Raw genomic sequence first — 26,446 nt, 5'->3', positions numbered from 1 at the left:
AGATGGTGAGCATACATAACTGAAAATAAATAAAATTAATATTTTTGTTGAGAAGAGAGTAGAATTTGTATGGCAAAGCTATCCTGTGTTGCAGGATATTTGACCATTGTAGAAAGAAAACCTATTGTTAGCAAAATATGCAGGCTAATTAGATGTCGGATGCAGCTGGTGTGTCCCGCAGCGATGCAGTTTGGGTCCCCAAAGCCTCCATAGATAAGAAGGCTAAAGAAGAGAAGGTTCCTTTAAGGCAAGCTGCTCAGGAGAGGTCTTGTGGTCTTGCTCTATGACCTGAGACAAATTCAGCTGGATGTCCTTGAGCTACCCCACCATAAAGATGAAATGGTTTAACCCCTACTGACTTGGCTTGGAGCATCCCCACCGTGATGGTGACATGGTTCAGCCTGCCGAGGGTGTAGGGGAAGGAGCTAGAAACTTTAACAGCAATGGGACTTTTGAGAGCTCTCTGTTTTTTGACTCAGAAGGGCCTGTGGAAGAAGCTCTGGGTAAGAGGGGGATCTTGTCTTTGGGTTTGCAGGAAGAGCAGAGAAGCAGAGTGCAGGATGTAGGTTAAATAGTATTCTAGGGAAGAGAGCAACGGGCCCCTCAGGGTTGGAGGAGCTCAAGAGAAATGTAGACTAGCTTGGAAGAATGACATAGATAGAGGTTTCTAAAGGGCTGGTAGTTCAGTTGTAGACTCAGGCTTGTAAATATAGACTTTCTGTATCTAGTTAAGAAAATAAAGTGCCTTCCTGAGCTGGTATGCTGTTACTTCAGTTTACACCTCCTGTATATATTGGTATAAATATTTGATGATTTAAAATATAAATATTACAATCTTGTTGACTCACTCCCTATTCAAGGTAAGCCATCTTCAGACACATAGTTCAAGTTTGCAACCTTTTAAATACACACATACAAAGGGAATGCCTATGTTGTTTCTTCTCTGACCGTAGGTTATTGTGTTTATTTATGTCTGAATTAGTTCCTTTTCTGATGCTGTGGTAAAACACTTTGACCGGTCTGGATGTAAAGTAAATGCATAAATTATTTAATTAATCAAAAATATACTTGGCCACGGCAGCTTATAGAAGGAAAAATTATCTTGGGTTCTGTTTTCTGAGAGATAAAAGACCATCATGGTAGAGAGGCACTGCAGCAAGCAGCAGGAACTGTGGAAGAAGAAATGACCTGAGAGATCATGTTTTTAACTACAAGCAGGAAGTGCACAGTAAACAGGAAGTGTAGGACACCGTAAGCACTCAAAGTCCGCCCTCAGTGATACACTTCCTCCAGCAAGACTCTACTTCCTAAAGGTTCCACAACCTCCCTAAACCGCACCACCGACCAGGGACCAACTGTTCAAGTACACCAGTCTATGGGGACATCCTCATTCAAACCGCCATGATGTGTTTTAATTTTCTTCTGTTGTTGATCCACAATTTAAATTGGTCATAGAAAAATGCTTCACGTGTTTTCAATCCTTTTATTTATTGAGATTTGATGTGTAGCATGGTTTGTAGTTTATAGAAATATTTTATGTGCTCTTAACAAGAGCTGTGCTCTTTACCTACTAGGCGGGGTGATCTGTATCTGCTGAGCGGTGTTGAGGCTTGATCTTTCGATGAACACTGTAATGATAAGTATTGGTCCCCGAGGCCTGGTTGCTCTCAGGAATGAGAGAATCTGCATGTATAATGTGACCTCACTCTTTAATTTAAAACCATTGGTTAAGTAAAGATGCCGACAGCCAATAGCTGAGCAGAAGAGACATAGGCAGGGTCTAGGGTTCCCAGGCTTGGGGTCAGAAAGAGAACCACAGAGGGAGAGGAAGATGGAGAGAAGAGAGTCTTACCATGGGATAAGAATCTTAAAATCATGGACCTGAGGGCTGGCCAATCAGAGTTAAGGGCAGCCCAAATGAAACAAAGTAATAAATAAGTCAGTGTTGTAGATAGGAAAATAGATTCTAATAGCATAGAGGGTAGTATCTATCAGCTTTAGTGCTGATAAAGGATTATTATAAATAATAAAAGTTGTGTGTCTTTTATCCTGGAACTGAATGATCAAAGGCAAGGTAGAAGCCCCCAGTTGAGATTAAATATTTTCCACAATAAAGTAGAGTGCCTTTTTGGATGGTCTGTTCAAATTTTGTTCAGTTTTCGTTTATTTATTTATTCACTTTACATCCCAATATCATCCCCCTCCTCCAAGGCCCCCCCAACACACACCTCCTCCCCTCATTCTCCCTCCCCTTCTCCTCTGAGAAGGTGGAGGCCCCTGGGTATCACCCTACCCTGGCACATCAAGTCACTGCAGGTCCAAGCCCATCCTCTCCCACTGAGGCCAGGTTAGGGGGATGGGGATTCACAGGCAGGCAACAGGTTCAGGGACAGCCCCTGGTCTAGTTGTTGGGGGATCGGTATGAAGACTGAGCTGCATGTCTTCTACATTCTACAAATGTGTTCAAGGAGGGCTTGGGGGGGTGTTGAGACTAAATTTTGTTATTTTTTTTAACATACTGTTTTTATTTTTATTTTTTTGGAATTATTTATTTATTTATTTTATGTATGTGAGTATACTGTAGCTGTCTTCAGACACACCAGAAGAGGGCATCAGATCTCATTACAGGTGGCTGTGAGCCACCATGTGGTTGCTGGGAATTGAACTCGGGACCTCTGGAAGAGCGGTCGGTGCTCTTAACCACTGAGCCATCTCTCCAGCCCAACTTTGTTAATTTTATGATGAATAATTCTACCAAGTATTTATACAAAGCTCAGTTATTGAGGTGTGTATGTCCCTTTAATTGCCAGCTGTGGTTGCATGGCTATGAGGTTGTACTGTAAGGTGTTTTTTGGTTTATGGTTGTTACATCTTTCTGTTGTACTGACCTTCTTTTCACCATTATGCAGTTAACTATTTTGTTTCTAAAAATATCTTAGCGGTGCCATCTATTTTGTGCTATATCATAGATGTTATAGATTTTAAGAGTACCAGAATTATCAGAATGACTTAGAACAATAGGAACAATGGTGTCACGGATCTGGCAGCTGGTAGACTTAGAATGTGCTGGCACAGAGCCACCGTTCCTCTCAGGCCACTAGAGAAGAACCTTCCCTACCCCTCCCAGCAGCCACTGGAGGGAACGCATCCCAATGGTTGCTACATCCACCACTTCTTCCGTGTCTGTTTTCAAATCCTCCTCTTCTTCTGAGGTTCTCAGCTACAGAAAGGGGTTCACTCTGATAGGACCTCCTTTTGATTTGTTAGAAATAGCTACGTCCATTGCCCATCTTCACGTTAAGATTGCAGGCACGGGTTCTTGGTGGGTGTAAGTTTGGGAGAAATGCCATTCAATCCAGTACAATACTCCACCGCCGATTACTTCTTGCAAAGAACATCTTTTCTTACCATTTTTTTCTCTCACCTATTACATCATGTGTCTATATTGTCTGGATGTGCTCATAGGGGGATGCGTGTACACACACATGAATATGGAGGGCAGGGGTCACTATTGGGTGTTTTTAAACCCTTGCCACCTCATTTTTTTCCCTTTTCTTTTTTTTTGGAGCTGGGGACCGAACCCAGAGCCTTGCGCTTGCTAGGTAAGCGCTCTGCCACTGAGCTAAATCCCCAACCCCATCATTTTTTTTTTTAAGTCAAGGATTCTTGTTGAACCTTAAGCTCACTGATTTTGCTGCCCAGTGAATGCCAAGAACCCATCTCTCTCTCCAGTGCTGACATTACAAGTGGACTACCGCATCCAGATTTTTTTTATTTTTGTTCTTTAGGTTTATTTTATGTGTAGGAGTCTTTTATCTGTCTGTCTGTGTATCTTATATGTGCTGTGCCTAGAGAGGCCGGAAGAGAGTGTCAGATCCTCTAGAATTGGAGTTCCAAAAGTTGTGAGCCATCATTTGAGTGCTGGGAACTGAACTTAGGACATCTACCAGTGCTACAAGTGTTCTTAACTACCGAGCTTCTGTCCAGCCCTGCACCTTCTTTTTTCTGAGCATTAGAGATCCTAATTCGGGTCCCCATGCTGGGACAACAGATACTGTACTAACTGAAGTTTCAGGTGATTGCCATGTGGGTGCTGGCAACTGACCTCAGGCCCTCTCCAAGTGCAGCAAAGTCTCTTTCCCCACTGAGCCTCTCTCCAGCTCCCCTATTGTATTATGTTTAGGTCAAAATCTTGTCCTTTAAAGAAAGACTGGAGGACAAGTGTGGGGGTACACGCTTGTAATTCTAGTATTGTGTCTGAGGGAGAACCTAGAATCCCAGACAGACAGACAGACAGACAGACAGACACAGACTGACAAGCAGACAGACAGAAACAGGCACAGACAGATTTAAAATTATGACATTGCTCTCTGAGATGACATAGAGGACACACACACGACTAATACATTTCAATGTATTCTTTCTCCAATTTAAGCCTCTGTTTCTCTTCTTAGTTCTCCAGAAACAAGAGCCTGATGTCTGCTCATCAACCAGATTTATATGGAATTCACCTAGGAAGCAACCAGAAGGAAGAGGCCATATAAAACTGCTCAGTAGTTCACCTTCTGGCTTTCAACAACCCAGAACATAATTTCCTTTCAGTAGCCCACAGCCCAATTTTTTTTAGACCTGTAGTTGAGCCGTGTTTTGTCAGGTTGATTAAGAGGAGCTGTCTTCTCGGGCTTTCAGCCAGGTCTCATCTCTGAGACAAAGGTCATGCATAAGTTATGTCGCTGCTTGTTCCTGATACCTCCGATGACGTCAGGGGCGGAGTCGGTTAACAGATGCTGGGAGATCCCGTAGTCTGGAACGGTTTGCAGACACTGGGTACGTTCCACTGACTGATAAACCACCTGTGTTTCTCAAGGCAGGAGAGTGGTGATCTCATTTGTGTAAAGAGCGGAGAGAGTCATCCCACCAAGGTAAGAAAAAGTTCATATTTTCTAGACTCTTGCCAGTTCTCTGTGGATGACTGTGCTCATGATGGTCAGCAAATGGATTATAGGACATTTTCAATTTACATGCAGATCACATGCCTCTTTTCCTGTCAAGTTCTTTGCTATCCAGACTAGTTTATTTTATAGTACATTTTGATGCATTAAAGTGTTTCATTAATAGAGTTTATGCTGAAAATATAATGTGGGTTATCCAGTCCAAAAATGAGAATACCAGAGTTTCTAAGGTGAAAAAATATTAAAACCAAAACCAAAAACATAGGGTTAGATACAACCACCTCCCCTTTGTAACATTATGGTTTATCAAGACTCTGCATGTCCTATCTCCATGTCTGTGAGCAGTCCATACTGTTCCCCTGTAGCTGTGTGCAAGGCAATGTTCCCAGAAGGTCAGGGTACACAAGCAGGCCTGTCAGTCAGCACACCCTAACAAAACCAAACAAAACCATAGCCAAAACACAAACAAACAAACAACAAAACCCCCAAACTGTAGATAACAATGCTTTGCCTAAGTCTTAGAGTTCAAGCAGTGTCCTTGGGAGTTGGTCTCAGTTTTTAGATCTCTTGGCTACACTTTCAAAATGGTTTGGAGCACCTGTAGGCACATAGCATGGCTTTTGTGAGGATTAGGGGCGGGGACAAGCTGTGTTATCCGCCCTCTCTGCATCATCCCGTGCATCCAGAAGGATCTCAACAGCTTTGAAAACATGACAGTGGTTTGCAGAACGGCCTTCAGGGAAAGCCAGCAGGGGAGGAAGGGAAATGTGAGAGTGTGGGGGGAGCCAGACAGGTCTGCCATGGTCTGATCTGGAAGAAATAGCCACCACGCAGCGCAGACTCCATGGTACACGGCTCTCTCCCAGAGGCAAAGGGACTGGCACACGTGTTCTTCTTTATGAAGCCACTGGCTATTCCCCAAGGAACACGGCTCATTCATCAGATCCATTCTCTGGGAAGCTGGAGATACGTGACTTCAGCAGCCATTGTCATACAACTGGGTCATGAGTGGGAGAAGGGATCAGAGTGGCCCCACAGCATGGTGGACGAGGCTTCTGGGGCCCAGGCTGTGCCTGGTGGATGTATGCTTTCTGTGCCGCCCAGGGACACTGCTGCTTTTCGTTGTTCTTTAAACTCTCCCATCCTCCACACGCCCCTCCTACTTTTACATCACGTGAATCTTTACACTTAGGTTTAAACCTGGATGCCAGTAACAGAAGGCTTGCGACATTTGTTCACACTCCCTAAGGTTGGCTTGTGTCTGCTCCTGTAAGGATAGCCAGTGCTTTCCATTTCCCTGCAAATGGCACTATTTTATTCTTCTTTACAGCTGAATAAAACTATTACGCAGTGTGTGGGGAGAGAGGGGTGGGGGTGGAAGACGGGAGGGGGAGGGGAAGGGAGAGGGGGGAGAGAGAGGAAGAGGGAGAGGGAGACAGAGAAGGAGAGGGAGGGGGAAGGAAAAGGGGAGGGAGAGAGAGAGGAGGGGAAGGGGAAGGGGAGGGAGAGAGAGGGGAGGGACAAGGGGAGGGAAAGATAGAGGAGGGGAAAGGGAAGGTGAGGGAGAGATAGGGGAGGGAGCAAGGGGAGGGTGGAGAGAGAAAGAGAGGGAGAGGGAAGTGTAGGCGCATTGGAAACAGAACTTCTCTTTGGATGACAGTTCTCCTTTCCGCCTTGCATTGAGACAAAGTCACTGTTATTTGTGCTTCCCAGCCTGTTCTAGGCTTCCTGGCGATGCTCCTGCTCCCTTACAAAGCTCCTGCCTCTGCCTGCCATCCCCAGGAGTACTAATTTTACAGATGCTTTTCTGTGGGCACCAGGACTGGAACTCAGTGGCCAGGCTCGTGGGGCAAGAGCTTTTGCCCACAGAACCATCTCACTGACCCTCCAACGTACGCTTTTGACACTTTTGCCAAGAGTGGGTAGCTGCGGCTCTGAGAGTTTTCTGTGTCTTTTGTTCTAAGGCATTGGCCTCATGTCTGTCTGTGCAGGGCCTTGCTGTTCCCAATACTGTGGCTCTGGAGTGGAGTTTGAGATCAGGTCTCACGGTGGTTCTAGCTTTGCTTTTCCTGGTTAGACTTGGTTTTGCTCTTTGTGGTCTTTGGTGCTTCTGTGTTACTTTTCTGGTTGCTTTTCTCTGATTCTGTGAAGAATGCCATTGGGATTTTGATGTGGACTGCATTGGTTCTGTAGGTTGTAGGTAGGACAGCCATTCACATTAATTCTTCCAATGCATGGTGTATTCCATCTTCAGGTGTATTCTTCAATTTCTTCTTCTTCTTCTTCTTCTTCTTCTTCTTCTTCTTCTTCTTCTTCTTCTTCTTCTTCTTCTTCTTCTTCTTCTTCTTCTTCTTCTTCTTCTTCTTCTTCTTCTTCTCCTCCTGTGTCTCAGGGTCCCAAGCTCCAGCCGAGAGCCTGAGGAACAATACTGTTTTTTTTCAGCTTTTCAGAAAGGATTTACCATGTGATTGGTGGGTTCAGATACAAACACAATTTATCTTCTCGGAGACCCCTCGTATGTCTGAACATTCCTCTGGTCCTTTGGTCTTTCTGAAGTCCTGAGGTTTTTACATATACAAAACCAGATTACCAGGGCTGGAGAGGTGGCTAGGCAGTTAAGAGCCCTGGCAGCAATCACACCTGTACGCAGCTCTGACAGTTTCAGGGGATCCTATTACCCTCCCCTCAGCTCCCCCACCACATGAATGCAGACAAAAAAAAAAAAAAAAAAAAAAAAAAAAAAAAAAAAAAAAAAAACAAAAAACCCAAAAAACCCAAAACAATAAAACCAGCTAACCAAGACAGGTTGCAATTAGCAGTCACTTCGGTGAGTTGACCTTAAAGACAATTCCCTCGTGTTTGTTTTTGTTGTGTACTTCTTGTCAAGCAAATGTTGTCCATATAAACATTTCGATCACTTCACCCGGGACTAGGAAATGCTTTGAGTTTGCATAGCTAATGCCTTACTCAAAGTAATTAAGTTGTTACGCTCTCGCTATTATGTCTCTCAGCGTATTCTGCTTTTGTCCCATCTGTAAACTCTTCCGATTCTTGCCCTCTATCTTAACCTTAGTTCCTGTTTAGTTCCTGTATGTAAGGAGACTTTTTTCCATTTTCATTTCTGATATTTTTTCTTTACTTTGTTTGAGACAGAATATTAGACTATAGCCTAGTCTGGCCTAGAACTAACAGCAGCTCTCCGTCTCAGCCTCCCACGTCTAGAATTAAAGGCGTATGACATCCCACCCAGCTTTCATTTCTGAGTTTTGTAAATAGAATTGATACATACATTTAACTACATTTTAAATTTTTCTTAAGATATTTTTGTCTCATTAAAAATATCTTCATCAGTGTCGTGTAATTTTAATATTTAAATTGACTCATATTTTGGGAACTTCAAAACATTTCAATGGGGTGATAGGATTTCTAATTTGAAAGGCTTCTTCCAAGTCTGCTCCTTGTTAACTGTTCCTTCTGCCTTCTGAGGCTCACTTTCTAGGTCTGGGGCTAGGAGCTTTCAAACTGGATTTGATGTCTGGTATTTCTTCTTTTCTTTTTTCTTTCTTTCTTTTTTCTTTTTTTTTTTTAGGATTTACTTTTTAAGTTTTTAAGTGTCTGTGTGTGTGGCGAGGAGGTACACGTGTGTGACTACAGGTCACTTGAGAGGCTTTAGAGCCCAGGAGCTGGAGCCCCAATGGGCTTGTCGGGAACTGGACGGACCCTCGGTGAGATCAGTATGCATTTCTAACCACTGAGCCACCTCCCTGGCTCCCTTTATTCCCGTGTGACACGTCTCCCTTACACAGTCTTTCATCCTTCCCAGTGGTCACCTTAGCTCTTTGTCTTGGACCTCCAACACAGGTGTGTGGAAGATCTGCCTCCGCATACACAAATTTATTGTTGATGCTACAACCTTAAAACACGTCAACATTTCCTCTCTCCTGCCTCCTGTGCTGTGGCTACCTTCATTTTACTACTGTACATATTTAGAACTCTACAAGATATATTATTATTGGTGTTTTCCCACTATATATATATATATATATATATATATGTTATACACACACACACACACACACACACACACACACACACACACACGGTTTCACAATTCTGGTCCCCTCTTCCCAATTGGCTCTAGTTTGTGTGACATAAACAGGCAGCACATCTGGTGACCTGAGTTCAACCCCTGGCCCCACACGAAGGAGAAAGCTGACTCTCTCAGGTTGTCCTTTGACCTTCAAATGTGTGACATGGCATAACGAAGGCAACTAATAGAAAAAAAAAGGTTTTTTTTGAGGTCCCGGCTGTAGACGGTTAGAATCCATGACCAATGTGACAGACACTAGGGCAGCAGACAGGCAGGCTTGAAGCTTGAGCAGCAGTTGAAGTAGGAGGCAGAGAGAGGGACAGCTGTCTGGGAATGGCATGAGCTTCACAAACCTCAAAGCCCAGCCCTAGTGGCATCTCCAACAAGGCCACGCTGTTGAGAGCCATCTAGGAGAAGCTAAAAACCAGCAGGTGATCTTCCTGAGATGGTTCCTCCATGGATTGAAACCCACAATGAATTCTCTTCTCCAGGCAAGGATGAGAAGATTAAATCTGAGGAAGGATTCCTCCTATTAATACGCTTTTCCTGTTATTATTAAAAATATAACAGGGGTTGGGATTTAGCCCAGTGGTAGAGCGCTTGCCTAGCAAGCGCAAGGCCCTGGGTTCGGTCCCCAGCTCCGGAAAAAAAAAAAAAAAAAAGGAAAAATATAACAGCCACTAGGTACTGACCCACACCTTTGAGCAGATCTCTGCAGTCCTACAAAGATGGACTGCCTTGTACTGGTGTTATATAGACATACGGATAATGATTCCATAGAATTACTGATTTGGTTCAAATAATTTAAGGAAGAAAGTTTTTAGAGATAGTTTTACTTGCTGGAAAGATGTAATAAAGTTAGAATCAAGAATAGAATGTGCCCACTTCTCAGAATAGTGTAAGTAACATTTATCTCTGAGGCAATTTTCTTAAGAACTTTCTAGCTAAGGAGGTATAAATTCACAACTACATTACATAAAATAGGAGTTACGTAAGGATACTGATTTTAAGTTCAAAGCATTGTTTATTTATTTATAATACATTCATTATAAGCTCAAAGCAACAGTTTTTATATGACCTTGCCTTATCATAGTGCAAGGAACTCTTTGAATCCTTAAATGAAACACACACACACACACACACACACAAGCTTATTTTTGAAGTGCTGTGATTAGCTCAAAGGTTGGGCAGTTCCAATCCTCTACCTGTTATTCCAGGCCCACTGGTCACTTCCTGAATCCTTACATGACTCATTGGCTTTCTCTCCTGCAGCTCTGAATTTGATCTGTCTCCCACCACAACATGGCAATCCCCTGTCTCCTTTTTCTTAGTTCCTAGCCCTCACAAATCTAAAGGTCCCACCCTGTCTCCCTTTGCCCAGCCCTTGGCCACTGGCATCTTTATTGAGGATCAAAAACCAACTGGGGACAAGGACCTTCAGCTTTTGGACACACAGATTCCTGATTAAATCAAAGCATTAGAACCAATCTCCAACAGTATAACATTTTTTTCTCTGAGGTAATTTTCTAAAGAACTTTTTGTCTAAGGAGGTATAAAAGACCAGAGAAAAGCAACAGAATTGTTGGTTGAATGGTTTGTCTTGGGGAGTTCTGCCCTATCCCTCTATCCATCCAAATGTATATGTCTGTCTATATGTATGTGTGTAGGTATATGTGTATGTGCATAAGCATGCATGAAAACTTGTGGAGTTGATTGTGACAGTCAGGCCCAGCCAGAATGTGGGTGTATGAATGGTTGAATGTATATGTGTCTGTGCATATTTGACTGTATACAGCATCTTAATTCTTTTCCTTTCTTTCCTCTCTGGTTCACAAAGAGTTAACCAGCTTAGCCAGAGAGGCTTCTGGATGATTCACAGGAGAATGGAGCACCAGCAACAAATCATTTTACTTAACACCAACCCCTCTGTTTTACTTTGAGTAAAAAACTGCTGTTTCTGACCCCAGAGGAACTAAGACAGGTCAGCTACCCCTGCAAAGTACCTTAGAATTAAGACAGATAAACATTTTATTATAGAAAAGGCAACCTTAAATATCTCACAAGATCAAGTCTTGTTCCCACAGACACTAATACCCCTCAGCTTACCTCAAGAGAACCAAGAAAGAAGAACTACAGGGGTTGGCCCCTGGCACCCCACCTACTAATTCTTTCCAAACAATTCTACCAACTAGGGACCAAGCATTCAAATATGTGAGTCTATGGGAGCCATTTTCATCCAAACCACTTCAGGAACATTCTTTTGTATATACCTATGCATTATCCTTAGATTCTTTTATTCTTTTTTATTTTAGCGTGTGTGTGCACATATGTATGTGCCTGCTACTTGGAGAAGAGTGTGCCAGATCCCTTTGAACTAGAGCTATAAGTGATTGTGAGCTACCCCTGCTGGGAACTGAACTTAGGTTGTCTGCAAGAGCAAAAAGTGCTCTTAACCACTGAGCCATCTGTCTCACCCGACTCTTCCTCTTTTAATCTTCATTTGAGGGACTATTTTGAATGAGGGACTAAGATTGAACCAGTTATAGAATCCCAGCCCTGAGACTGACATTAGCCGTCTCTCAAACTGTCTGTTTTATGGCTTGTGAGACCTTTGGTTATTCTGCTATCTTCTTCTGGACCTGTCTTATTGTGTCTTTGCCTATTCCCCATACATTTCTGCTAAGCCATGGGATATCGTGCATTCATAAGGCCTTTAGTGTAAACCTTATGTATCCCTTTAATATCTCATAGATCTCTCCCTTTATGGCTGCGAAACCAGGTGAGTGATGAATCAAGGGAATCACTTGTGTGCCAGCAGGCCTAGGCTACAATGCTCTCTGTTTATAACTTCTGTTCACAGACATATAGAGATGGACTCTTCCTTCTGGGATGACTTTGGTCCTACAATACAGAACAGGGCCATGGAACAGATCCTTACACCAATGGTTGTCCAGCTGTGTCATCTGCTGATCTCGGTGGAGAGGAGAGATGTACAGAATAAAGGACTTGCCCCCCTGCAGAAGGTGGCGGGGCAACTGGCCAACGCTAGTGAGGAGCTTGTGCGAGTTGCCATCAGGTAACGTCTCCATGGAACTTAGCTTGGCAGATGGTGGGACAGAGACATAGTGCCTCATTATAGTTTTTAACTCTTTGGGTTCTGGTGGATGTGTAGCTCAGTGGACAGAGTACTTTCCAGCACACAAGAAGCCCTGGGTCTCATCCCCAGCATAGACTGGACAGGGAGATACGAGCCTTAGGCTATGATCTTGGAACTCAGGAGGTAGAATGTGCAGGGTCAGAAGTGTAAGGTTTTCTTTGGCTATTGTCTTAGTCATTGTCCAGAGACACCATGACCAAGGCAACTCCTATAAAGGAAAGCATTTAATTGGGGCTGCCTTACAGGTTCAGAGGTTCAGTCCATTATCATCATGGCAGGGAGCATGGCAGCAGGCAGGCAGACAGGTGCTGAGGAAGGAGCTGAGAGTTCTACATTCTGACCCACAGGGAGAGAGCGTCTGGGCTTAGCGTGGGCTTTTTGAAGCCTCAAAACCCACCCCTAGTGGAAGGCTGCCTCTGACAAGGCCTTACTTTCTAATCCTGCAAATCCTTTCAAACGGTGCCACTCCCTGGTGGCTAAGCTTTCAAATTCACGAGCCTATGGGGGCCATTCGTATTCACAGCGTACATAGCCAAACTTAATCCAGACTGAGCTACATCTCAGAACCCCTCTCAAAAAGTAAATGCTTTCTGAAGAGACATGAAAATAAATTAGTATAAGACTGACGTGGATGGTTTTAGTTTGAGTCTCTGTTGCGGTAATAAAACACTTACCAACGGCAACTTGGGGGAGGAAAAGGTTGATTTGGCTTAACAGGTTATAAGTCGTCATCAAGGGAGGAACTTGGAAGCAGGAACTAAAGCAGAAACCACGGAGGCAACACTGCTTATTGGGTTGCTTGCTTGGCGTGCTCAGTAACGTCTCTTAGACAGCCTGTGACACCACCCACAGAAGGCAGGGTCGCTTATCAATAAAGAAAACGTCCCCACAGACATGTCAACAAGCAAATCTGGTGAAGACAATTCTTCAGTCCAGGCTCCTCCTCCCAGCAATATCAAGCTAACAGCCAAGATTGGCCATTACAGCTATGAAGTTGGGCAGGGTCTAAATATGGTGTGACTCTAGTTAGGTAAAATGAAAAATTATAGGGAGAAACAATATAAACTATTTATTACGAATTATGTATAGTGTCTGGAGAGATGGCTTAGCAGATAAGAGTATTTGCTGCTCAGTCATGGGCCCAGAGCCCATGGAATGACATTTGCACACACATATAAAATAAACTAAGTAGGAATTTGTTAACAGAATGATTATACCAGTCCAGTACTTATTCGTAGATTCTGAATTTCTGATGATGCATTTCTTAATCACAAAAAGTACAGTCAAGTTTTGAGAGAAGCTAAGTGTCGTTTGTGTTCGGTACAGTATGAATGCCTTTGCTGTAGTGTCTGTTCCTGGCAAGATAAATTATTTATACAGAGAACCATCAGTGTTCATGACCCTGGGAAATGGTCCAGCCCTGTTTATCCTTGCAGAGCTGTGATAATTCACATTTGGACGTGACTTTGGCTCCATCGACTTTTGCAGCAGCTCCCTCGAGCAGCTCTCAGGAAAGGCGGAATGGAGGCAATCAGTGCACCCCACTAAATACTGGGCTATCACGTTCCTGCCTTCTGCTGTGGGGCAAGCTCTCAGGGGGCCAGAACCTGCCTCCTCAGCTACTGTCTATCAGCATGCGAGAAGAGACCAGCGCAGGGATACGTCTCCTCTTGCTTTGAAAAATCTTATAATGAACATTTAGAAACATGAATGAACAGAAGAAAGAAAAAATTACCCACAAACCTGTGGTCTAGAGACAGACACTCGAAGTAGTCGACTCAATACTTATCCCAGATAGTTTTCTTCCTCTCCATAATTTTCCTCTTCCTACACTACTCCATCTTCTATTTTTAAAAAAATGCATATAAAGATATCTCCATAGAGGGCTGGAGAGACGGCTCCGCAGTGTAGAGCAAGGTGACCGACTTTGGTTCCTGGCACCCACATCCGCTGGTTCTAGTTCCAGGAAGTCCCATACTCCCACTCACTCACACACAAACACATAAATAATCTTTAAATAGTGTATTTATGATGAATGGATGGAGAAAAATTATAGATATATGTGCAGAGAATAAAATTACAGCTTATTCATTTATTCATAAAGGAAGTGAGACATTTACATGAAAACGGAAGATACTGATAATTGTTATATAAAGAGAAAGAAGACAGGCTCAGAAAGACAAACACCATGTTTTCTCTCATATGCAAAAAGATCTAAAAGTGCGTGGTGTGTGTGTGTGTGTGTGTGTGCATGTGTGAGTAGAAAGGGAATCATAAGAGGGGGGAGGAGAAAAAGAATAAAGTATATATGTATATATATATATACACATATATATGAGTGACATGGAAAAAGGAGAATGGAGGACTGTTTGGAGCAGTCCTGTTGTTCTGGTAAAACACTGTAAGCTAAAGCAACTTGCGGTGGGGAGGGTTTGTTTGATGTAAAGGATACGGGCCATCACCTGGGAAAGCCAAGGCAGGAGCCCAGGCAGGGACTATGGAGAGAAGCCTCTTACAAGCCTGCTCTCTGTGGCTCCCTCAGCCTGCTGTCTCATATGGCTCAGGACCACCTGCCCAGGGGTGGCACTGCCCACAGGGGGCTGTGCCCTCATACAACCATTATTATCAAGCAAATGCCCCTACGGACTTGTCCACAGGCTAATCTGATGGCGGCGTTTTTACAACTCCTGTTCCCTCTTCCCATTTGATTCCAGCTTGTAGGACATAAACCAGGCAACATCCAATGGCCAGAGTTCAATCCCTGGATCCACGTGGAAGGAGAGAGCTGACTCTCACAGGCTGTCCTTTGACCTTCAAATGTGTCACACACACACACACACACACACACACACACACGAAATAATTAAATTTTCAGTTTTTAAAGATACTTTTCATGCTATCGTTAAAATGTAAAACAGTGAATAAGTCCAACATGCTCTGATGAGACACGAGTGTCCGAAAATCACGGCATCCATTACCACAGTGGTGGGGAGCATGGCAGCACACAGACAGCTGGAGGAGGAGCCGAGAGCTCTAATTACATCCTGCTCCTCAGGCAGCAGGCAGGGAAGAGCAAACATCACAGGGCCTGGCATGGGCTGTAGAAACCCCAAAGCCCACCCAGTGATACACTCTCTTCAACAAGGCCACACCCACTCTAAAAAGGCCACACCCCCTAATCCTTTCCATGCCCTGGTGACTAAATATTCGGACATATGAGCCTACGGCAGCCGATCTCATTCAAACTACCACAGCAAAGCCTAAAGGAAAAACAAGATGGAAGGCATATGTAAAACATGCGTGGAATCCTGTCAACACCCCACACCGCGTGCCAGTGACTTGGTTGCACCTCTCAATGGCGGCTCAGTATTTACCCTAAGCCCATGCAGCAATTAGAGCTATACTTTTGGGTTTTTTCTATTGTGAAATGCTTGTCCCCTGTCTTGCCAAGATTCAGTTAAACTGAAAACTACACACTGTGACTCACTTTTTAAAGAGAATATCCATCTCACATGGTGACTGGGTGTCTCTTATTCCTGAAACCCAAGTGTTTTAGTGACAAAGTAAAAATAGTATCTATATTTCTATACTTTCAATGTTTCTAGATTTGGTGTAACTGAAAAGTAGCTGCTTGCACTCTGCATAAACTTTCTAAAGCATAATTCCTTTTAATTTTTTTCTTCTTTAACTTTTTTCTTTTAAAGATTTATTTATTTATTTATTTATTTATTTATTTATTTATTTATTTATATGTAAGTACACTGTAGCTGTCTTCTTCCATACCCGAAGAGGGCATCAGATCTCATTACAGATGGTTGTGAACCACCATGTGGTTGCTGGGAATTGAACTCAGGACCTCTGGAAGAGCAGTCAGTGCTCTTAACCACTGAGCCATCTCTCCAGCCCTGCCTTCTTTAACTTTTGAGACAGAGTGTCATTATGGAGTTTTGATTGGCCTGGAACTCACTGTATAAACCAGGCTAGTCTGGAACTCTCAGAGACCTGTCTGCCTCTGCCTCCCTAGTGCTGGGATTAAAGGCATATACCATCATGCTTGACCTAAAAAAAAAAATCTTTTTATACATAAGTAGAAATAATCTTACAGGATCTGCTGGGTTTTCCATTATTTTGAGAGGTGTGACAACCTCTGAGCGCCTGTCAGAGTAGTAAGCTTCCAGCCATTGACTGTCTGGCTACATTGCCATTGAGGGTTTGTCTAGAATTACACTGTCATTTCTCCACAGAGAACCACAGGATATCCCACATCGATAATGACAGATTCACAGTGGGTATTTTGTTTAAAGGATATAAAGTAGCAATAGTTGGGGAAGTGAATTCACATCAAACTATTTGCAACAATACAGAGAGTGAATAGTAATATCTGAACTTTGAGTGAAATCCTGTATTAATTACCTTGCTGCAACTTAAGGCATTAAAAACATAAACTCAGGGCTGGGGAAAAGGCTTCTAGTTTGGTGTTTTAGAAATGCTGTGTGGCCTTGGTGAAAGTCAGTATCAAGAATAGCAGCGTCAGCGGCAGCATGCTTGAATGGTGAGCGTTTTCATTCACTGACCAGCCCAGTAAAGACATCCCGAAGCTTCCACATATTTCCACATTTTCTCCCCAATCCCCTTTTTGTGTGTTTATGTGTGGAGCATGCATGCATATATGCGTGTTTGTATGTGTGTGAGTACGGGTATGTATGCAGATGTGTGTGCATGTGTATGAAGTCCAGAATGTCTTCACCCATCACTCTCTAGCCTACAAACTGAGGCAGAGTTTCTCATTTGAACCTTGCTGACTCATCTACCCTGGCCAGCCATTTGCTCCAGAAAAGCCTTTTGTCTCCCAAATCCGTGGAATACAGGTAGGCTGTCACACCCACCCAGCGCTTACGTGGCTATCAAGATCCGAGCTCAGGTTCTCATGCTGGAACTACAAGCCCTTTACCCACTGAGCCATCTCCTGGCTTTTACATTTCCTATGTACTTGAAGTCTAGACCAGCAAGAGATATCTTGCAGAGGTAATGGATTCTTTCTCTGCCTTCGAGCTCCCATAGCTCACCAGCTGCCCCAAATGCTGCCCATGACTTAGGTTGAGAAGGCTGCCAATCTGGATTGTTCTGCATCAGTGACATCAATCATCCTCACAGACAGGTTCATCCACAAAGAAAAGGGATTAGTGTAGAACGCCAAGGATCAAACCTTGTGCACAAGCACTCTGCAGATGGTTCATTCGATCTGCTTGAGAGAAGCTTGAGAACGTTTTACCTATTTAATGATGATCACCCTCTTGGGATGTTTAAAATCAAAAACTATTCCAAGTGTTGACGAGACTGTGTGGAAACTTGAACTCTTTCATTGCTGACTAGAAGATAGTGCGTTATAACTACTTCAGAAAATATTCCCTCAAAGTTAAAGGTTTGCCTGTTGTTACTAGGCATTTGTCCAGGAGAAATGGACTCCTGTGTCCACACAAAAACCCAGGCATGGATATCAACGTCAGCATTCTTTCTTTTTAGTTTTGTGTCCCTAATTCTGGGGATTGGACCTAGAACCTGATACCACTAGGCAATGTTGCATTACTGCATTATATCACCAGCTCTTGTGTGTGTGTGTGTGTGTGTGTGTGTGTGTGTGTGTGTGTCTGTGTGTGTGTGTGTCTGTGTGTGTGTGTGTCTGTGTGTGTGTGTGTGTGTGTGTCTGTGTGTCTGTGTGTCTGTGTGTGTCTGTGTGTGTCTGTGTGTGTGTCTGTCTGTCTGTCTGTGTGTCTGTGTGTGTGTGTGTCTGTCTGTCTGTGTGTCTGTGTGTGTGTCTGTGTGTGTCTGTGTGCATGTGTCTGTGTGTGTGTGTGTGTTAGTTAGTTAGTTAGTTAGTTAGTTAGTTAGTTAGTTTTTTTGTTTTGTTTTGGTTTGATTTTTTGTTCTCAAGATAGGGTTACTCTGTGTAACCTTGGCTGTCCTGGAACAAGTTGTGTAGAGCAGGCTGGCTTTAAACTCATGGAAATTCACCTGTCTCTGCCTCCTGAGTGCTGGGGGTCAAAGGTGTGTTCTATAACACTCGCTTTACTTCATGGTTTCAAAGTAAGTTCTCAGTAAGTTGTCCAGGCTGGCCTTGAACTCACTTTATGGCCCACACATGCCTTGAACTTGTAGTCTTCCTGCCTCTGCCTTCTACATAGCTGGGATTATAGGTGTGCACCATCATGCCAGGCATGGTGGCTTTGTCGTCTTTCTAATAGCTAAGACCGAATGTCCCAGATTTCTTACCTGAAACACTGGAGACCAGAAGATGCTGGAATCCGTTGTATACAGGCTATTGAGGAGAAAGGCCTGAGACTCAGAATTCTCCACCCAGATTCTGTCATCACTGTTTAACCTAACAGTGTCAAGTTTGCAGAGGCTGAGGAATATATTGAGGAGACAACTCTAATTTACAAACTAAGACATCCATAGAAAGGATGAAGAAGAGAGGAGGTTTGTTTGCTTGTTTGTTTTTAAAGTTAACACTGTATCTTAGGGAGAAGCCTATGGCCCACAAGCACAGTTGTCAACTTCATTTTAATGGCTACCTGATGCTCTGTTCCTTCTTGAACCCGCCTTACCTGGTGGTTCTTTGGTTCTAACATCACATTATAAGCACAATGTGTCTATCCAGGCTGGCAGAAGACTCTAAGGAGGAGTGGCTTAGGGAGGAAATGAAGCCAGTGGCTGAGTCTCTGACCCTCTCTGGGAAGAACATCCTGCTGGTAACAGAGAAGCTTCACCTGCAGCCGGAGCATCAGGGCCGTTGGGAGGAGCTAGTAGCCACGGTTCAGCAGATCCTGGTGGACACTAGGAAGGTGAGACTCCGCCGGCTGCTTGGTCATTGCTGGAGAACATACTTGGGCATGTAGTTCCCACAGCAACTCCCAACTGCCCAATGACTGTGAAACCTGCCCAAGAGCTTGCCAAGATTAGCAACATAATCAGGGCTAAATTAGAAGCTGTAATAGGAGCTGGTTTGATCCCTCAGTTCCCAAAATACTCTCAATTTTTCCATCATGGCCCACATTCCTTGTTAACATACAACTTGAATTTATTTTGGATATATTATTTATTTTTATTTTATGCGCACGAGTATTTGCCTGAATGTGTGTCTATGCACCACATCTGTTAAAATGCTAGAGGGGGACAGGAGAGGGTGTAAGATCCCCTAGAACTGGAGTCACGGGCAGTTGTGAGCTCCCTTGTGGATGCTAGGACTTGAAACCAGGTCCTCTGGTAGAGCAATCAGTGCTCTTAACTGCTGAGCCATCTCTCCAGCCACAGAGAACACCTTTTAGATTGGAGTATTGCTTTGGGTTCAAATTCATACTCTGTTCGTTGTAAAACTCCTGTAGTGTGGCTTATTGATGGCTTACGGCACAGGCCTCATTAGGCAACGGGGGAGGGTGAGAGGCAGAGCCAGAGAGACTTGGGTACCTGCTGGTGGTGAATGAAAGGGAGAGAAAGGCTTTATGGCTTGGATAACCTGCCCCAGGATTGGGAAGTGGACGGAGCTGTCCAGGAGAGGCAATCAGGCTACAAATGTTGTCTCAAAGAAGCTTCCAGAACAGGCCCACCCTCCAGCCCATCATTCCCATCTAATTAATAATCCGTCCTTGAACAGTCTAGGTTAGACCCCACACTAAATATGGAGTGAAGGCAGCTACTTTAGACCTTTGGTTTACAAATCTAAACCTCTAAGACTGGAGTGTGAATTCTCAGGTCCAGTCACCTAGCCTGGTGCCTGTATTTGGTTATATTTAGGTTAACTGAAAAGGTAAGGATTCCTAGGCTTAAACTACAAGGCTCCAAAAATGTTCAGTTATCTTCAAGTCTCTTTCCGGTTGTGCCGACCCCTTCAGGTCTTGCTCCTTGATGATGCTGCAGCAGTGAGGAGGACCGTGCTAGCGGCCAGTTGGTGTCTGACATGCCTGGAGGCGCTGGAGGCGGCGAAGGACTCCACCTCGCTGCGCACCTCGCTTGCTGATCTGGCGGCTGCGTTGCTCCGACTGGGCGGCCTGACCGCGCGCTGGGCCCGGGACGAGCGTCTGGGTCGAGCTCGCCACAGCTTAGGATGCTGCGTCCCCGCGCTGCTCGCGGCCGCCCGTGGTCACCTCCGGCATCCCCGCGACCAGCAGCTGGTGGCCTCGCGGCGCCGCGTCTTCGCTCTGGCCAGGCAGAGCCTCGGAGAGCTCCTGGATGCCCTGCAGCCCGGCGTCGCAGGGACCAGCACGCTCTCTCAGAATGGCGCATTGGCGCGTCGTCTGTGCAAGCTGCGACAGATCCTGGAGGAGCCCGGGCCTAGTCACCTGCGCAGTGAGCTACTGGATGCACCACTGGCCGCCGTGGTGTGGCACTGTCTGCGCCTAGCCGCCTGCTCCGCGCCACGGGAGAGGATGCACCTGGTGTCCCGCTGTTGGCGGCTGCTGCAGCTCCGACCCGGGGTGCACCGGCTTCCTCGGACCAGCCCAGACACCAACCGCGAAGCTCTGCGGGCCGCGACAGACGCGCTCTTTCGGGGAGTCCGTGCTGGCTTACTGCGCCAGATTCTGGACACGTTCACAGATACCCAAAGTCCTCTAGAGAGGCTGGTCCAGGCCGCCTTGGCGACTTCCACTATCAGGTCCCGCTGTGATAGCGAAGCCTCGGCAGAGACTCTCCAGCTTCTCTATGCTTTCCGCAACCAAGCCAAGCAGATGATCCGGGTGGCGCACTTGGTTTGGGTCTGCTGCCCACAACAGCAAACTGGCAGAGACCTGGAGGCTGCCGTGGTAGGTCTTCAGAAGCTTGTGACCAAAGCGAACGAACTCTTTTCACAAAGTCCCCAAACGCTTGGCCTGCACTGGAGTCCTGCCATCCTGCAGACCCTGCTTGAGGCCTGGGCCAGGGAATCCGAACACCTCCTGGCATGCTTTGATGTCGTTCTCAACATCCCAGAATTCCTGAGTTTGTCCATCCAGGATATGACTAAACATTTGGACTTATACACAAGGGCTCTGAGGAGCGGAGCGTCCAGGGAGTTTTCCAGATCTGTGGCATTCTTGCGCGGAAGAGCCGCCCACATAGTGCAGGTGATGAGCAGATATGTGGGTCAAGACCCCGATCCTATTTTCCGGAATGGGATGAGAGTTGTGGTTCAGCAGCTGGCACAGTCTTCCGTGACCCTAGGTGCAGCCACTGAAGGCACCAGAGGTGGGGAGAGCACTCAGAACACAGATGTCATCTTAACCATGGCAAAGCACCTCATCTACTCAGCCCAGCAAGTCCACGAGGGCCTGGATGGGACCAGCCATCCAGATATCCTCAGTCCACTTCGAGTCCAAGCCCAAAGGTTTGACATGGCCAAGGGATGGTCTTATTTTATTCTCCCCAGCCCCCAGCATCCCACAGCTTCTGAAATGAAATACCGGCAGGTACCTGGGACAGGGGGAAATGGCCCAAACACCTCTTTCCTACCAGTAGAACAACTTTCCTACACAGTACTCCCTGGCACCTGCATACATGGGTGGGGATCTCCACTCCCTGAGGTCAGCAAAGGCATCAGTGCTGTGAAGAGTGAGGATCACCAGGTAGTGACCTTACTGTGCACCAACAGGCCAGAGCAGGATTCTACAGTCCGAGAGACCAGAGCTCAGGAAGAAACCCTGGGGTCAGAGAAGATGACAAGACTACAAGAATTCTCAACACTGGCACCTTCGGTTATTGATCTAGCCAAGGAGGATGCCCATCACGCAAATACTAGAAGTGACAGGCTTCTGGGAGTAGCTTTTCAGCAATCCGAGAGGACCAGGGAAGACAGGCAGGGTTTGGTAGCCAGGGCTGGTGACTGGTACCCTCTGTGTCAACAGCTATTTAGCCATAACCTAGTGACTGAATTGCCGGGGAGCATGGCAGCATTTGTGGAGCTTCAGCAGGATTTGGCTTTGATGATTCAAGTAGCAGCCAAAAGTGGCCCTGTGAATTTGGATAAAAAGAGCTCTGACCTAATAGGACGCCCAGAACTGCTTTTAGAGCTACAAGACAGATCAGAAAAGACAAAGATGTGTGCTAAACAGCTGTTGGACCAAGTTCTGTCCTCTGACCGACTCCAAGAGACCACACTGAGGGAAGAGAGCATTGACAATGCGTGTCTTCTATGGGCAGTAGCTGTCCAAGACCTGATGCAGTGTATGGACAGACTCAGCAGGAGACAAGGCCTGTTCCTACTGCCCCTGCGACAGGCCGTGAAGAATCAGCAAGGGTTGCAGGAAGGGTTAGGTCAGGCAGCAGAGATTTCCCAGCGGTTACAAGAGGCCGCCAAGCTGTCTAGTGTTCTATGTGGGGATGCACGGGTAAAGGCCGAGATCTCCTTTCTGTGTGGGGAAGTTCATGTACTCACAGATGCCTTGCTGGAGGTGGCACACATCTTGGTCTCCTCCCCCAAACCATGTCCCAGCCTCTCTACACGTTTTGAACTTCTCTGCTTGGAACTCAGCCTTCGAGCCAAAACCCTGACTGACTACCTGACCAGCATCAACACAGCCTATGAGCGTATTTTCCAAGATGCTGTCGGCAAGAGCTCCCAGACCAGGATAGAAGGCATGTTGTCTGCTATCCGAGCTGTGCAGGGAATCATAGCAGGAGGTCAAGAGTCTGAACCCTTCCAGGAAGACCTTCTTGTGTCTCTAGAGAGCATTCTCATGCTCACTAAGGAAGTGGCCAAGAAGGTCCCTGTGCTCCAAGAAGAGCAGAGGGTGTATAAGCTGGACTGGCTTCGGTGGGAATGGGCAGCTAAAGTCCACCATGCAATGACTCAGCTCCAGGCCTTGGAGGGTGGTCAAGCAGAGGCCTGTAGACTCCTGGCCCAATGCTTGAAACCCAGGGAGGAGCAAGCAATGGCCTTAGAAGAGGATCCTGTCCAGTTCCAGCCCCACTATAGAGAGGGTGCAGCAGGAACCACTTCTAGAGGCAGTGTGGATTCTCAGGGTGCTGTTCCCAAAGGTGCCCCAGAAAGCTCAGTGGGGACCTGTGCTGATAAGCTAGCCACCATCAGGACCACCACAGCAGACATGAACATGGTAGGTTACCTGGCATCATTCATCTACCTCCTCCCGGACCTGCTTATGGTAACTAAAGACCCTAGCACGTTCCAGGGACTTGATGTCCACATGTATAATTCACACTAGGCAGGCAGAGCAAGCAGCTATAAAATCTAAAGCTTGGGGATCCTACAGTCTGGCCCACAACTCCCTCTGCCACGCCCTTAACAAAATCACAGAGAGGTCTCAGCGCCAGTTAGACTCCAGCATTCCAGTCCTACAGAGGGCTAACGAATGCAGCCATGCAAAAATATTTTCCTTCCTTTAGCATCTAGTCTGTGTCCCAAAACATGTGCTTTTCATGCACTTTAGTGGACTTTTTCCTTATCACTTTGGCTGAACTTTGCTTTGGATGGCAGCACCCAGACTGCTTTGACCTCTGCAGACGTCACCCATCTGTTCAAGGCACAAGAATACGACTAGAACCACCATAGTAGAGGAGAAAGGGATTTATTAGAAACATGCTAAGTCTGTTAATACTCCCGTTACACACATAGTTCCTTCTAGGGCAAGACAGGACACTTAGCCATTAAGGATCTGAAAGGTTTTGTGTATTTTTATTGACCATAACCAAAGTCATAAAGTCTCATGCAATAGCCAAGTTTATTTAGAGCATCAGACAATTTATACTCTGGGGTTTAAGAAAGGTCACACGAATAAAGCCCTCATGTGTTAGTTCAAGCTGTATACAATCACAAGGACAAGCTGCATGTGGCAAAATCACGTTTTTTCATGGGGTCATATAAACATATAACAATAATGGATAATTCGAAGAAAACTCACTGCTCTCCACTGAGGGACAAGAAAGCACATTTCAAGGACAATTCTGTTTCTGAGAAACCAAAGTCACAAGACTCTTGTCCTTTTTTTGTGGGGGGTTCTCAGGCTCTCACAAGCACTCAGAATTCTCCTCATATGACAATCCAGGATCATATAGCTGATACATCTCATTTAATCCCATCAGGACCAATGGATGTCTTCACAGAATGTTCCAAAACTCTACAGGCCATTTCCCAAGATAAAACTGACCACACCACGACATGCTTTACCCTTGCCCTTATTATCCTTTAATTTTTTTCTCATCAAAATGTCACTTCCACAAAAGGGGACCCTGTGACCAAAGTAACAGTGAAAACGACGTACCGTTCGCCGGTGCTCTAGGCTTGCCTGCTTATCTCTCAGTCTTACAAACATGAAGAGCTTGCAGGCTCCTTTCTTCTCATCTCTGGTTCCCCATAGAGTCTTTCGCACACTCTCACTTACTTGTCTCTGTTTCTGTCAGTGCGCCAGGAGCCATCTCCCATAGCTGTAAGGCGGGTGACAGGGCAGGGTGACGATGGCCACTTAGGTCAGAAGCGCTGAGAACAAGACAACACCCCACTCTTTAAACCCCATTCTCACTCTGAAAGGACACCAGTGGGAAGTGCTTCACTCTGAAGTCTCTAACACAAAGCTTGGAGTCATGTCTAGATTTAGATGCTTATACTCTCTGGTAGGTGTTTAGAAGACCACTTCCTAGTTTCCTCACCTTATTAGTTGGGGTTTGTATCGCTGTAATGAACATCATGGCCAAGTCAACCTGAAAAGGAAAGTATTTAATTGGCCTTATGGTTTCAGAAGGTTGGGGTCCATGATGGTGGAAAGAAGGTGTGATGGCACAAACCTCAGACAGCTCACCTCTTGATCAGCAAGTAGGAGGCAGGGACACACACATCTGCTTCAACAAGGCCACACCTCCTCCCCTTCCTCACAAGTTCCATTAACTGTGGGCCAAGTATTCAAACACATGCATCCCTGCACACTCACTCTTAACTCCAGACCACCATGTCCCTTCTCCGAGGTCTTTAATCACTGCTGTTGAATTCTTTGTTAACAACTCTCAGTAATTTCCTTTAAAAAAAAAAATCTAGGGGTTGGGGATTTAGCTCAGTGGTAGAGCACTTGCCTAGCAAGCGCAAGGCCCTGGGTTAGGTCCCCAGCTCCGAAAAAAAGAATAAAAAAAAAAAAATCTGTCCTGTCTCCTCAACTTCTGACAGGTTGGCCAGCAGTTCTCTCTAGAAAGTCTCTGCCACCACCATCGGATTCCTTGTGCCTTTCTTTTAAAATGATTTTAAAACCAGTTAAGGGGACTAGAGGAGGGCTCCGTTGATAAAGTGCTTACTGCACAGGCATTAGGACTTAAACTCTATTCCCAGATTAAAAACCTGGGTTCGCAGATATGTTACACACTTGCAATCCTGGCACAGGGGAGGGAGAAATGGGCAAATCCCTGGTTGGCTAGCATAACCTGATCAAAAAATTCCAGCCCAATGGCAGGTCCTGTCTCAAAAAACAAAGTAGACAGCTCCTGTGGAACACTGGCCTCCACTTTTGTGTGAACACATACAGACAGACAGACAGACATGATACACACACACGCACGCACGCACACACACACACACAGAGACAACTAACATCTTCACTACAGTTTAGAGGCCCGACTGGTGTTAGGAATTATGTTGTTCTAAACCTCTAACCCAATGCCTTCTTTCAGAACCAGAGTGGCAGCCTATCTCTGCCTCCTGCTCAGATGGACCAGACTGTTTCAGAGGACAGCGGTGCAGACAGTCAGAACAGAATAGCCCAGATCACACAAGAGATGGCCACCGAGGTGCTCCTGATGGCTCAGAGCTTGAGGAAGAGAGGGCGAATCCTGGTACTTGGTCTTCTTTGGGTCATGGTGGTGGGTCGTTGGTCACCACTGTCTTCCCTAGACAGTGCTGGAAGGAAAATCAGATCAGTACCCCATCTCTGTAAAGCTCATCTCACCTCTCTCTTCCCCTCCTCTTTTTGGCTTGGCTACTATAGCTTTATCAGTTATGACAGGGAAGATAATTTTGCCAAATTTGGAATGTAGCAAAATTAGTAAAATCAAGGAGTCATTCATTCCCCAGAATGTAGTAGTGAATTGGTTAAACCGCTTTGGTTCCTGGCGGGTCGCACACCCAAGAACTCTTTGGATTCACAAATGAAAGATATATATACATACATATATATATGCACCAGCTAATTTTGATATGCCTTGACTAGTTCAATGGCTGGGCACTTCAGCTGTCTAAGTAGTCATTAACTAATTCCCTACAGATGGTGCCAATATGGTAGG

At 45.4% G+C, this 26,446-nt stretch overlaps 1 protein-coding gene across 1 annotated transcript in view; it reads left to right on the top strand.

The window, feature by feature from the left end:
* Positions 1-391: 391 nt before the first annotated feature.
* Positions 392-26,446, top strand: part of LOC116900972 — a 34,316-nt gene continuing 8,261 nt past the window's right edge. The window contains exons 1-6 of the mRNA XM_032902602.1: positions 392-503; positions 11,794-11,821; positions 11,903-12,118; positions 18,858-19,041; positions 20,089-23,283; positions 25,838-25,999. Coding sequence (XP_032758493.1) covers positions 392-503; positions 11,794-11,821; positions 11,903-12,118; positions 18,858-19,041; positions 20,089-23,283; positions 25,838-25,999 — 3,897 coding nt within the window. The remainder of the gene's footprint in view (positions 504-11,793; positions 11,822-11,902; positions 12,119-18,857; positions 19,042-20,088; positions 23,284-25,837; positions 26,000-26,446) is intronic.

Source organism: Rattus rattus, chromosome 5 (genome assembly GCF_011064425.1).
Source record: "Rattus rattus isolate New Zealand chromosome 5, Rrattus_CSIRO_v1, whole genome shotgun sequence".
In the NCBI taxonomy this organism is placed as follows: domain Eukaryota; kingdom Metazoa; phylum Chordata; class Mammalia; order Rodentia; family Muridae; genus Rattus; species Rattus rattus.
Note: the sequence above shows the minus strand (reverse complement) of the source record. Positions and strands in the feature narration are given on the sequence as shown.